General features: G+C 47.5%; 1 protein-coding gene across 1 annotated transcript in view; it reads right to left on the minus strand.

The window, feature by feature from the left end:
* ITGA9 (integrin subunit alpha 9) overlaps nt 1-14,205 on the minus strand; it is a gene marked incomplete at its 5' end in the record, with an annotated part of 281,034 nt that overhangs the window by 105,185 nt on the left and 161,644 nt on the right. Inside the window, one exon of the mRNA XM_080674008.1 lies at nt 103-253. Coding sequence (XP_080530134.1) covers nt 103-253 — 151 coding nt within the window. The remainder of the gene's footprint in view (nt 1-102; nt 254-14,205) is intronic.

Consider the following 14,205-nt stretch of genomic DNA (forward strand, 5'->3'; position numbering starts at 1 on the left):
ACAAAATAGTCTTCGCACAATCACTGCACCTTTTGAGCTATGATGCAAGTCAGCAGATGCACTAGATGGACCGAAGGCTCTCTTTTGGGGTGCCCTCCTTACCTTCTGCCACATGTTGATGAAGAAGAGCTCCCGGGAAACATTGAAGGACACGTTGGCGTCATAGGCATCGTCGCCGAGGTTGGAGATGGAGATGTTTATGGAGATATTCTTCACAGCCCCCAAAGCCAGATATGGGGTTTTCTCATCAATGCTGCAATGAAAAAGGAACAGCCATTAATACCCTGAAGCTTTCAGCTTTCAATAATAAAACATGACCCATTGGCTTCATCCAGCCCATGAGGGTTCTGTCCTGCCTATATCACTGGGCTGTTCTGGGGCTCACATGAAGTCTTATACATCCAACTTGGAAAGTTACAAGACATTTAATAACCTAGACATGGAATCCAATCAGACATTAATTCATTAAAATATTTTTGAGCACCTCCTACCTGCCCATCACTACTATTCTACAAGTGTTCTTGCCTTCTCGTAGCTTCAGAGAGACAGAAAACACAGACACAAAGAAGCAAACACACAGAAGCCTCACTGATGAGGTGACCTCTCAGTACAAAACTAAAGGAAGAAAGGGAGCAAGATACAAAGATACCTGGGGACTAGCCAAGGGAAAGTTGTGCCTGGAATGTTCAAAGGCTGGCAAGGAGGCCAGTGTGGCAAAGAGGGGTGAGTGAGGGAGAGAGTGGGAGGAAATGGGCTTAGAGAGGCAAAGGCATTAGGGGCAAGCAGATCACGTAGGGCATCGCTGGGCCACCAGAAGGATCTTGGTTTGACTGAGATGGAGCCCTTTCAGAGCTCCGAGTGGAGGACCAGTGTGATGACCTCCATGTTTAAAGGCTCACACTGCCCATGATGAGAACTGTCTGTGGAGGGAGGGGTCAGAGGGAATAAGGAAGCCTGGTTAGGGAACTCTTGCAATAACCCAGGTGTGAGAAAATGACACACCAGACCATGGCGGTAGAAGCTGAGGTAGTGAGAAGTCATGTTCTGGATATGTTTCAAAGGATATGCCAACAGGCTTTGCTCATGGATGGATGAGGGGTGTTAGGGATCTTAACAGGAGAGTCAAGGATGGCCTCAAAGATTTTAGATTCAACAACTAAAAGGGAAGAGTTGTCATTTATTGAGATGAGAAGGGCTGTGGGTATAGAAGTTTAGCAGACAAAATCTAAATACTGATTGGATTTTCAAGAAGAGATGTTGAGATAGTTGGATGCCCAAGTCTGGAGTTGAAGGAGTCTGGCCTGGAGGTATACACTTGGGATGGATAACCTGTGTAGGTAGAGAAGAGGTGTCATATGTAGGAGTTGAAGATGAGAAGGAGCCAGCAAAGGAGACTGAAAAAGAGTGGCGAGGGAGATAGGAGAGAAACCAAGTGAAAGGGTATCAAACTGGCCACAGAAGATGTGTTTCAAGGAAGGAGTAATCAATTTTGTCAAATGTGGCAGAGAGGTAAAAATAACATGAATTAGAACTGGCCATCGGAAGTCACCATTCAGAGGTCATTGATGATCTTGTTAAGAATGACTTAAGTGGAGTGATTGGGATGAAAGCTTGAATTGGAATTGGAAGGGCTGTAGGAAGAGAATAAACAGAAACAGTGAGGACTTTTGGAGGACTTTTTCTACAAAAGGGGGATTAAGATGGAAATTATCATAGTTTATTTACATGGTAATTAGAAGGATCTATTAGAGAGACAACAATTAATAATGACATGACAGGGGACAATTGCTGGATGGTTTTGAATAAATGGGGGTGGGGGGCTGGCCTCAGCTGGTATGAAGTGAGAAAGAGGCCCATATGGCACAGATACATTAATAGATGGCTGTTAGAAACAAGACACGATTCCCTTACGATTGCTTTCATTTTGCAGTGAAATAAAGCTGAGGCAATGACTGGGAAGGGGGAGGAGGAGGATGAGGAGGGAACATTTGAGAGGCAGGAAGGAGGAGGGAAATGGCAGCCCAGGAGAGTGGGAGTGAGTGGGTTACCAAGGGGATGATGCTGGGGATGAGCATGATATGGGGATGAGAATGACTGTGAGGAGGAGGATGACAACGTTATTGTACATGAGATTGATGATTATTATGTGATGTGAGCTTTGGACAAGATAAATTCACATGGATAGCCAATCTTTGATTGGCTAACCAGTTAATGGAAGATGTGGTTAATCATATGAGGGTTTGTGTAATGGACAGTTGATATTTTTGGCTACCCCACATCCTGACACCTTCCTGTGTTGTCTCACGATAAGTGGGAGGGGCACATCAGAAGAAAGGGTTAGGGTTGGTTTCTAAAGTGTGAGCACTTAAGTGCAGTCATGTGATCTCAGGATGGTCAAGTGGCCTCAGAATGGTGAGCAGAAGCTCCTAACTCATGAATTTTGAGGTTCCCAAAGGCACCAGAGCCCTCTGAAGCATCTGAGGTAACCACAGAGGATTGAGAGCCCTGCAGTGGCATCCTGAGCTAAGGCTTGCCTCCTTTGTTTCCGGTGATGATGGTTCTCCGGCCTTCCTGGCTAAGCTCTGAACCAGCCTCTCACCCTTCCAACAAATTCCTTTTCTGTTTGCTTTTGAAAATAGGTTTTTATTGATTTTAGAGAGAGTGGAAGAGAGAGAGGAACACTGATGTGAAACACCGATCGGCTGCCTCCTGTATGCCCCCTATTGGGGATTAAGCCGTGTGTTGGTGAGGGGTTGGGGGGCAGCGGGGACAGCGGGGGCACACAGGCATGCGCCCTGACCGGAAATCGGACTGGTGACCTTTTGGTGCAAGGGATGAGGCTCAATCAACTGAGCCACACTGGCCAGGGCTCCTTTTCTGTTTAAATCAGCCAGCACATGTTTGTTGTTGTTTGCAACCACTGAGATAGCTAGTAGAACATGAAAGACAGGAGAACTATCCAAAATCTCAGTAGGCTAAAATACTTTGAAATATAGATGTCGGGGGGAGGAATCCTCATTACTCATCCAAAAAGAGGGGACCTCACTTTCCTGCGTGCCTGGCACGTCAACAAGAATAACATGTGCAAGGAGAGATCTGATGGTCATGTTTTTTTGGAAGCAAGACTAAGGATCCAAACAAGATGTGAAAAATTAACTTAGAGGAGAGTTTCAAATTCTTGAATGGCCTCCAATAAATTACGACCCTGACCTCAAGCTATGTGGCAATTATTTTTGTTGGCCACTTTAATTTTAAACAATTGATGGGTTATTTCTGTCCTCGTGTTTGCTTTTGTAAGATTAAAGGAGTAATCTTCAGGCCTGGAGGAGTTATGACAGAGAGAGCGCTAACCTTGCTTTATCTCAAGAAGGAATTGCATAAGCACTCACAAGTAGCTCAGTGGCCTCAGAGAATCTCCACAGTTTCCAAATGAAGTCTTAAACAGAGACACTACAAAAAAGCACGGACCCGGGGAGCAGGGGGCTGCCTCCTTATTCCAGTTTTACTGTTCATGGTCAGCCACTTTCCTTGTGTACACATGGCAAGGGATCAGGCCACAATGTCTAACCTCCTGCCAGCCCCCAACGCGTAGACCTCGGTCACTTGATCACGCAGCAAGGTCATCCCTGGGGTCTCAAAGTCAAGTGACTCAAACATGGCTCCGTGATTGAGGGAAGCCAGACACCTTCCAGGGCAGACTGTGAACTCAAGCCTTTTTAAAAAGGAGGTCTCAAAGCTGCGTCGCTCCTTCTCCACAGCTAGAAACCCAAGTCTAAAACAGAACATCTCTGTTTCCAAAGCTATTCTTAGAAATGAAATGTAATTTGCCTGGTGCTGGGTACTTTCAAACATGTCATCCTTCTGAAACCTGACGACACCATGAAAGGTTCCTGATGTTAGTTCCATTTTTAGAGACGAGGAAACTGAGATGCAGAGAGATAAGGTGACTGGCCAAGGGGTTGTGCTGGCTTAGAACTCGTGCCTCCTAGGCCTTCAAAGCCCACTCCCCTCCATCGCAGCCCATGTTCTCCAGCCCCTCACCTGCCACGCCCAGGAGGCCCTTTGCGATCTCCCTCCTGGTGAAACAAATCTCCCTGTTAGGACCCCTTCCTGCCCCATATGCTCGACTGTCCTTCACGGCACCAACCAATGACACGTTTACTTGTGCGGATGTTTGATTAAGAGCTGTCTCTCTCCCATTAGGATCTAAGCACCGGTGGGCAAGGGTCCCTGTCTGGTTTTGCTCATCATTGAACCCCCAGTGACAGAGTTGTGACTGGCACTCTGTAGGAGCTCAACAAACCCTTGTGCAATGAATGAATGAACACACACACCATCCCCACAAGAAGATCATCAGCTCAACCTTTGCATTTTGCAGAGGAAGAAGCTGAGCTGCCCCCGCTGCCCCCCAACCCCTCACCAACACACAGAGGGAAATATCTTTTCATGACATCTGCAAAGAACAGGACTTCTTGAAGACCAACCTCTGACAGGACTGTTGAAAGAGTAAAACAACCAGGCACAGGGAATGCCCAACATTCCCCCTGGTGCTTCCTTATTCAGTAAAGAGCAATCTTTCTAATTTTCAAGAAACTGTATCCCCGGAAAAAAAATCTCCCATTAATTTTAATTTGCTTGTGCAGTCTTTGAAGCGGGTCATGTTACTCTGAACACCTACCACTCCGAAGGGCTTTGATAAGAACAGCATTATTAACAGTCAACATGAGAACCAACCGTAGTTTCTAGAAAGCTTATCTGACCACACATCGGGGGCTGGTGGAAACGCATGGCTCCTTCGTTATAAAAAACAACAACTATAACTGTCCTAATACATCTCCTAGCAGCTGGTTTTGAGTATGTCGGCTTTGGAACCATCCACCCAGTATTCCCAATGTCAGCTGTGACTGCCACCATCTTGGCGGATGTGTGACGCCTGAGGGTCACGGTAGAATTTGTTCTGTGTCCTCACTCACCCCCTCCCACTAAGAGTGCGTGCCCCTCAAAGTTCCTTGTTGGGAACATGCAATACATTCCCATATCAACCATCATATGCTGAGCCACAAAGGCCACTAAACTGAATTCTTCACTTCTACCACCATGGAAAGAATTTTAGTCAGATAATTTTTTGTGAAGATGCTAAGGGAAGAAACTAAAGTAGCTTAATGGCATTTAAAAATGATTTTCGATCGGATCATTTTTTATCTTCCTTAAGTCTTAGAAATATAAGTCTTAGAAATATTAAAAGGGACCTTATTTAAATAATCTGTGGTTAAATCCTACCTTCCATAAAATATAATACTTTTATTTCCTTTTGCTGCTCGTTTTTTTTTTTTTAAAGAATTTTTTAAATATATTTTATTGATTTTTTACAGAGAGGAAGGAAGAGTGATAGTCAGAAACATCGATGAGAGAGAAACATTGATCAGCTGCCTCCTGCACACCTCCTACTGGGGATGTGCCCGCAACCAAGGTACATGCCCTTGACCGGAATCGAACCTGGGACCCTTCAGTCTGCAGGCTGACGCTCTATCCACTGAGCCAAACCGGTTTTGGCATTGCTGCTCGTTTTAAACTAGCCTGAGCAACAGACGTAAATTCAGGAGTTAACCAAGTGCATTCTGGTCAACTATATTTCTAGTTTTAAAATCTTCTTGCCATATCATTATTATTATTGATGATATCACACTTGCCAACTACAACTATATTTGATCATGACAACTAGGAGAATTATACAAGGCAGCCAAATTCATCCATTTTTCCTTCCTGCCTTCTTCCCCATGACAGCCTTTATGCTATGAGACCACAAAGAAGAGATTCTGCAGCGGCAGTGGGGGGAAGGGAGGTGTATGGGGAAGGTTTTAGGCAAGGTATTACTAAGGAGGCCTATTATGAGTCCTACAATTAATGGGATGATGGCCTGTCAATAAAAATGTTGCTAAGATTGATTGTACACACACACACACACACACACACACACACACACACACAGACACACACAATCACTAGGTTTTTCATTCATGGAAATCATATTAAAAAGAACATTGTGGTTCTGGCTGGTTAAAATCGAATCAGCCTATGGATGGAAGGGTCCTGGGTTCGATTCCAGCAAAGGGCGTGTAATGTCAAAATTGAGAAATGTCAAAATTGGGGGCAGCCTTCCTGAGGAAGGATTCAGCATCCCACAAATCACAGATATCCTCAACAATGTGTCAGAAAAGCCATGACATCAATGATAGCCATTGCAATTTAAAAATCATAAACAATGCTTCCTAGTCTTAAAAGTAGGCAGACAAAATCAGAAATGGAATTTGGCAGCTGGATGGCAGCCCACTGGATCCATCACTTCACAGATAAAGGCTAAGGAGTTAACCACTGCCCCATGGCCGCTCAGCAGACAGTGGCAAAGCCAGACAGACCTCCATACTCCTGATCCAGCATTCCTCCCTCTGTTCCTAAAATACAGGAACATGCGACAAAACTGTATGAAATTCACATAAAGCTTATGTGGCTACACCAAAATGAGAAATGAAATTGTGTTCGTCTTCTTAGCATTTAAAATATCTAGAATATTGGAAGGCGTCATCTCTTTATAAAAGCTATCTAAGGTGCTTCCTCTTCCTCTTGTCAACTGTCCTTGAAGTTGGTGGAGGCGCTCAGGAGGGTTCCAGATACCTTCCGCACCTCTGTTGGGCAATCTCCTCGGTGCTTTGTTGAAAATGATCAGTTTTTCCACGACTAGAGCTTAAACTTACCAACACAACAAACCCCATAAAACCACAGTTGCTCATCTGATGCCTTCCTATGAGGGCCAGGAACACAAAATACCAAATAAACTGATTACAACGTGAAGGAAATACACCACGAAGTGAACACAAGTCATGCTGAAGAACAGGTGCAGGACAAGGTGCAAGAGAAATCCAGAGGGAAGAAATCACTGTAGATGAAGTTCCCCTAAGAAGTTCCCGAGAGATGTAGGAATTGAGCCACATCTTTTGTTGTTGTTGTTAATCCTCACCAGACGATATTCTTTCCATTGATTTTAAGAGAGAGTAGAAGGGAGAGAGGAAGGGGAGAGAGAGAATGAGAGGAGAGAGATGGATGTGAGAGAGACACATTGATTGGTTGCCTCCTGCACACACCCCAGCCAGGGTGGAGGATTGAACCTGCAACCTAGGTACATGCCCTTGACTGGGAATCGAACCCCGAGACACTCCGGTCCATAGGCTGAGCAACACCAGCCAGGGCTTGAGCCACATCTTAAAGAATGAGGAGCAGAGAAACAGGAAGTACATTCCAGGCAGAGGAAACAATCAACAACAGATAAATGAATGGTGGTGACTCAGAAATAACGTGGAAAGCAGCAGGAAAAGGACTTCCTTAGCAGTAAGATCAATGGGAGGCCAGCAGGTTATGCAGAATGCATCCAGATTCCCATGGACTTCGGACGTCAGAGTTTTGGGTTGATCCTCTAGGCCAGTGGTCGGCAAACTGCAGCTTGAGAGCCACATGCAGCTCTTTGGTCCCTTGAGTGTGGCTCTTCCACAAAATACCATGTGCGGGCGCGCACATACAGTGCAATTGAAACTTCGTGGCCCATGCGCAGAAGTTGGTTTTCAGCTCTCAAAGGAAATTTCAATCGTTGTACTGTTGATATTTGGCTCTGTTGACTAATGAGTTTGCTGACCACTGCTCTAGGCCAGTGAACTTAACCATGTTATCTTGAGTCAACAATGTCAGATGTGCTGAAAGTAATCCTATCTAGTAAAGAGGGAATATGCTAATTGACGATCACATCCTCACAAAGATGGCAGTGCCCACAGCCAATAAGAAGGGAATATGCTAATTGCTGCCATGCCCTCAAAGATGGCGGCACCCATAGCCACAAGATGGCAGAGCCCAGTCCCCTCAGCCCCACCAGGGCGGCAGGCACGTGGCACAGCCAGGCCTGCCCCCAGGTGGGTCTGGCCACTCCGCGCGCCTGCCTCCAGAGTCCCCCAGTCTCCTCAGCCCTCCAGCCGCCCAGGGCTGGCCTGAGGTGGAGGCAAGCCTCAGATGTTGGCTGCCCAGCCACCCAGGGCCACCCGAGGCTCAGGTAACCAGGGCCAGTGGAGGCTTGCGCTGCCAGCAGTGGCAGCAGCAGAGGTGTGATGGGGGCATCACCTTCCCCTGATCGCCGGGTCACCTCCTGCCCCTGATGGCTCCTGGACTGTGAGAGGGGGCAGGCCAGGCTGAGGGACCCCCCCGTCCAGTGCATGAATTTTCATGCACCAGGTCTCTAGTTTGTTAATAAATAACAAGGCACTGAAGTGAAGGTATTACAAAATGTAGTAGACTATGGGTGGTTCTACCCCTGTCCCCTGGGGTCTTATCACTTGTAATCTGCACAGGCTGCAATTCGATCCCCGTCTTTTGCTGAAGATCTTTTCTCTGCAGGCCAGCCAAGTGCCAGAGAATCAAGCTCCTGACAGCCCCCTAGAAGCCCTCAGCCAATGGCTGATGCAATTGGTGCATAATGATCTCAGCGCCCTCACTTATTGGGTGACTACGCTGAAGTACACGTTCCAGTTCTAAGCCCGGGCCGCCCAATATGGTGGTCACTGGTCACCGATGGCTTTGAGCACTTGAAGTGTGGTAGGTCTGCATTAAGTGTGAAATGCACATCAGCTTTCTAAGGCTTAGCACAATAAAACAAGAAAAGATGTGAAAAATATCTCAATCATTGTTTTAATATTAATTACATGTTTACCTGATTTTTTTTGCTACGTTATTTTTGCTACTTATAAAAATTTGTTTTATAAGTTTTACTTTAATGTTTCAACGTGGCCACCAGGAAATTTTAAATTGCATATGTGGTTTATAGTATGTTTCTACTGGTCAGGACTCTCCAAGACTCTCAGTAAATTCTACGTATTTTGCTTTTAACAATACGTTTGATTTGTGATTAATCTTCGATGGTACATGTTTGCTCATGTTACTTGCAAAGGAGAGGTCGGAGGAAAATAAAACAAATTTGGGTAAAAATAAAATTGGTGACATTTAGCCTCGCAAACTCACTTGCTGGTGACATGCAGTAACGAATACTGTGAAATGGCACAAAAGAAAAAGCGTGCCACCTGTGTGCTTGTCTTCCCCACAAAGTGATTTTGAGTTTCACCAAAATCTCATGCCCAAAGTGGCACACTGTGCAAATAAGCCTCACTGGTGAGGGGGGCATTTACGTGCGGCCTGTAGTCCTTGGTTGAGGGCTGCTGTGGGGAAGGGAGGGCATTGTTCCCAGCACCTCTGCCTGGTGGGCAGGGCAGCCGGAGAGGCAGTTACTGGAGCTGAGCACCGGGCCTGAACACAGGGTAGAAGGGACACAGGCTGACTGTGCCTGCTGCAGGGTCCTATGAATGGGAGATGCAGCTTGACGAACGGGAGAAGGAGCCAGCCAGGGAGGCCCGTGGCTGCAGATCAGCACAGTTAGTCCTGTTACCTCTAAATGTCCGGAAGGGGCCCAAGGCCCTGGAGACACCGCACCACCCCTTGTGAGCCACATCCTGGTCACTTCCCTTCTTTAGCAACTGTCAGAAAGATCCTTCCCAAGTGCCACGGTCTCCATGTCTACCGATGGTTCCAGCCTGCTCGGGCCTCATGGTCCTGCCACATGTCGGTGTGGCCGACCAAACACACCCCTGACCCAGGGCTGACAGCCAGAGGGATACACAGGGGCGCTGTCCTGGTTGTGCATGGCTGCCAAGAGCTCTTAAAGGCAGGTATGCCCAGGCTATGAGAAGGTTGTTAATCATTCTGAATGTTATCCCTGCTCCAAACCGGGGCACCACAAGGTAGGACACAAGACAGTACCCTTTTTGAATCTGAGGGGTACATATATCAAGCTTCTACCATGCAATCCATTTTAGAGAGAATGATCAGGGATAAATTCAAGAAGCAATGGATGGCAGCGAACACAATCTCTGAGCCCATCTCTGAAGGATAGGTACTCAGTAAGGAACTGTCCTCGACTTCCCAACCTAGGAAGGCAGCTGTTGATACCCCCAAAGTTGTGGCGTTTACTCCACAGCCTCTGTTCATCTCCCCGGGCTCGAAGCTTGTGCAATCAAGCCCATTGCTTGCATCTGACAGTTGCCCCAAAGCCCCCTGGAGTCCTAACAGGAGCATCTGCATTCCAAGAGCCAGACTCCAGGCCTCTCCCCAGTGACACAGCGAACTCCTCTTTACAGAAAATTAGTGCTCTAGACCAGTGGTCGGCAAACTGCGGCTCTATTGACTAATGAGTTTGCCGACCACTGCTCTAGACCAACAATACAAAGACCCCTTCTCAAAGCCGCAGCATTTCTACACTTCCAAAGAATGCAGCTGCCGATACCAGCTTTTAGAGGCAAGATGCCAGGGCGAATGCCCTCAACCAATTCTGCACACGTGAGTGTCACAGGTGAGAGTCACATGTGCGTGTTACACGTGAGTGTCATACATGAGTGTTAGCACCGTGTTTTCAGATCCTCAGCCCCTGTCTCTCAGTTTGTAATTGGCTGGAGAGGCTCTCCTCCCCTCAGGACACAGTCACTCTCCTGTGACAGAACTCTGGACAAGGGAACCTTACAGTCCAGCTGCAGACTACAAAGGAGTCAGCTCTCATGGAATGTTCCAGAATAAGCTCCGAAATTTCTCTTTCCTACAGGGATGGGAAACTGTTTTGTCTTTCTGGCTCATTTCAGCTAGTAACTGCCTATTCCTTTACATTCCCATAGATCTTCCTGATACATTATTTAGACTCCAAATACCCATTTTCACCACTATAAAAAAAAATCACTAAAGTCTCCTGATTTATAAGGTTTTAGTTATTGTGGCAAAAAAAGATATCCCTTCTGTTTTTTTTTTTTAAACAAAAACATTTTTGGTTTAAAAAAAGCACCAAAAGATATCCAAACAGGATATTGCACCAAAAGGTGCGATACTAAATATACATAAACAATGAAATCTAATCTTAGTTTAGCTTTTAATAGACTCTAGAGGGATGGCAGTTGTTACTTCTGCCCAGCTCTCAGTCCTGTGTCCTGTGTGTGGTTATCCTTACGGCCCCATGCAAACGCAGGGCCGAAGCAGCCCCTGTGGTTTACGGCCTCAGCCCTGAGCCGCCTGGTCTTCCCCATCCCAGGTCCCTCGTGCTGACTCACTCAGGGTCCTCGCACCCCACGCCCTGCAATCCGTTTCACTTCCTTCCATGCTCAGCGCCACATCTGGACCAGCTTGCTCCTCAGGTGTTCCCACCCTCCCTCTGCCTCTGCTCAGCCTCCCCTCCTGCCTTTGGTTTCCCTGGCAACCCCCTCCCTCCCCCACGACTGGCCGGACTTGAGCTGGACCCTTGGGTTGATGTGCTTAAACGGCTTGTCCCAGACCTCCACCAGCATCTGCTGGGTACTTGTCTACTTTCCAATACACTTAAAAAAAAATCTAAATAGCAACAGTTTCATGAATTGAATTCTGCTTTTGTTTTATATATGGTTTAATATTCATATTGTTCATACCCTTAAATACTGCCTCAACCACTAATTGGACTATATGTGTGCATGGATGTAGGTTTTAATCTTTTCCAGCAGGGGGTTATACAGCCCTGCTGTTGGAGAGGGGCTTCACCTCTCACCATGCTTTATAAACCCCTTCGAATCATGCAACACAGACCTCCACGGTTATTAACTCCAGATAGGAATCCCCAGGCACCTCTGGAAGGCACGTCCATTAAGGTTTACAGCGGGGCAGGCCAATGATGGCTGGGCCCGGACTTCTGGTTGGAAAACCACGTCCATGGAGCCAGAAATGCCTCTATCGCCCTCCTATGTACCCACCTGGGCCAGTTTTATAATCATCTGGAGAAAAAAGCATTTACTAAGGTGATCCGAGCCAAAATAGTGGTTTCCCGAGCAACCCTCAGATAATGAACGTGTGTTACTTTAAAAAAGTAATACGCCCAATAGCCTCGCTGACGTCACTCGCATGCATCTGGCCCCAGCCCTGGCTCATGTACGAACGCGTGCAGGGACAGAACCAGTCCTCGCTTCAGAGGCCGTCCTCCTCCGTTGGGGCACACGAGGAGCCAGAGGGCCCTCTCCCTGCCCCTCCAGGCAGCGTGGCTCCTGCCTCCTGCCCCATCTGTTTCACTGTGAAAAGGATTGCTGGTTCCCAGCGAACAGGCATTCCAATCCTCATCAGCCTTTACTTTAGGAGTAGTTTCCGGAATCACTAAATCTTAGGACATCTGGAACACATCAGCGAGGTTCACTCACTGTAACAACTGGATTAAAGGCAAAGAAGACTCGGGCTTGGCAGAGGAATTCCCCAGATCTGTGGGCCGCGCAGAGGCCTGACGTCATGAGACAGGGATGGTGTGCAGTGATGTATGGCTTGACCCAGCAGTGGCACGGTGCCACCCTCTGTCACACATGAGCTGCCTGCTCCACGGGGGCCACTATGCACTCAAAATGCAAGGGTCGGGGGGGATGTGCACTTCCCAGACCCCGGCAGGCCAGACGACTCAAGAGAACCAAATGAGCGTGGCCCCATGGGCCCCCGACCCTCATCCAGCTCCACAGTCAAATGGGGGACGGACACGGTCACAGACAAAAAAATGTACCGAGCTGACAAGCCTCCTTGGATTTGGGCCCGTTTTCTCCTGTGAGGTGAGCAGCCACAGGGGCCACGGGGGAGGAGCTCCTTCCCCCTGGGTCTGGAGGCCGTGAAGGTAGAAACAAGGACGCACACGCCACACGCGGAACCTCAAAGCACCACGAAGGGGCCCATCCGCCCATCAAGTGCTGCCACGTTCACCCCGTGGCCCGGTTTCTCTGCTTCGGGCCTGAAGCACTCATTTTCTTGAGCTCATCAAAGCTCTGGTGAGCAGTTACCCGTTCTTTAATGGATAATAAGCCAAAGACAGGAAATAAATGGTCATTTCCTGGTCAGCGTACTGTAGACACTGGGAGCCAACGAGGCAGGAAAATGTGACAACAGCCTTTTTTTTTTTTTTTTTAAGGAAGGGAGAGGGACAGAGAGTTAGAAACATCGATGAGAGAGAAACATCAGTGAGAGAGAAACATCGATCAGCTGCCTCTTGCACACCCCCCACTGGGGATGTGCCCGCTACCAAAGGTACATGCCCTTGATGGGAATCGAACCTGGGACCCTTCGGTCCACAGGCCGACGCTCTATCCACTGAGCCAAACCGGTCAGGGCGACAACAGCCTTATTACGAAGTCTCAGTTCTGAACGCTACGGCAGGAATCTTCCGTTTGCTCCAGAAGGCGGAACGAAACATCTGTTTCCCCAATGTGTGTCTTTTCCCACACTCAGGGAACACTTCTAGAACAGGTGTTTTTAACCTGTGTTCTGTGCCACCGGATACTCTTCGCAGTCTAGTAAAGTGAATGGAGCCCTTCTCCAAGTGTTGCTTTGAAACGCACACATTGAAAAGCAGGGTTACAAAGAAACCAATCACACAAAATACAATGATAATTGTATCGTTACATGTGTGGTTTAGCAACATGTGCTGTTTTTTAAATAGCACTGACGAATAAGATTGGGCAGTAGATTTAAAAACCACCATCATTGTGAAGTCGGGATGTAAGTGATAGTTAGAAATCTCTGTCATACGGCAAGTCGATATGAAAGTATCAGTGATTTCCATGGCTGACAGTCACAGGTCCTGCTAATATCCCTATGCTTTGCTGTCTACATTGATAACTGAATAAAATGCGAAGTTCCAATTTGAAGTCAATGCAAATAAGGATGCGACTGTTTTCCGATCCAAGTTCACAGACCCCATGAATGCTATGCACAGACCACCAGGGGACAGGGACCCAGTAAGGACCTCTCTCCTCTGGGAAGGTGAGAAACTGCAATGATGGGAAGGACAGGCCACGTGACGGAGGGCGAGGGAGGGACAGCACGCTCAGCCTCACACCAGGAGGAAAGGGAAGAACGGCAGTTCCACAAGGTGAGGAGATGTTTGTAAGTGCTCTGATTTCATTCATCTCAACTCCACTGTCCTTGGACCAACAGTGAACCATCTTCAAAACTGGGGACGCTGGCCCTAACTGGATTGGCTCAGTGGATAGAGCGTCAGCCTGCAGACTCAAGGGTCCCAGGTTCGATTCCGGTCAAGGGCATGTACCTTGGTTGCAGGCACATCCCCAGTGGGGGGTGTGCAGG

Source organism: Plecotus auritus (assembly GCF_963455305.1).
Source record: "Plecotus auritus genome assembly, chromosome: 6".
NCBI lineage: Eukaryota > Metazoa > Chordata > Mammalia > Chiroptera > Vespertilionidae > Plecotus > Plecotus auritus.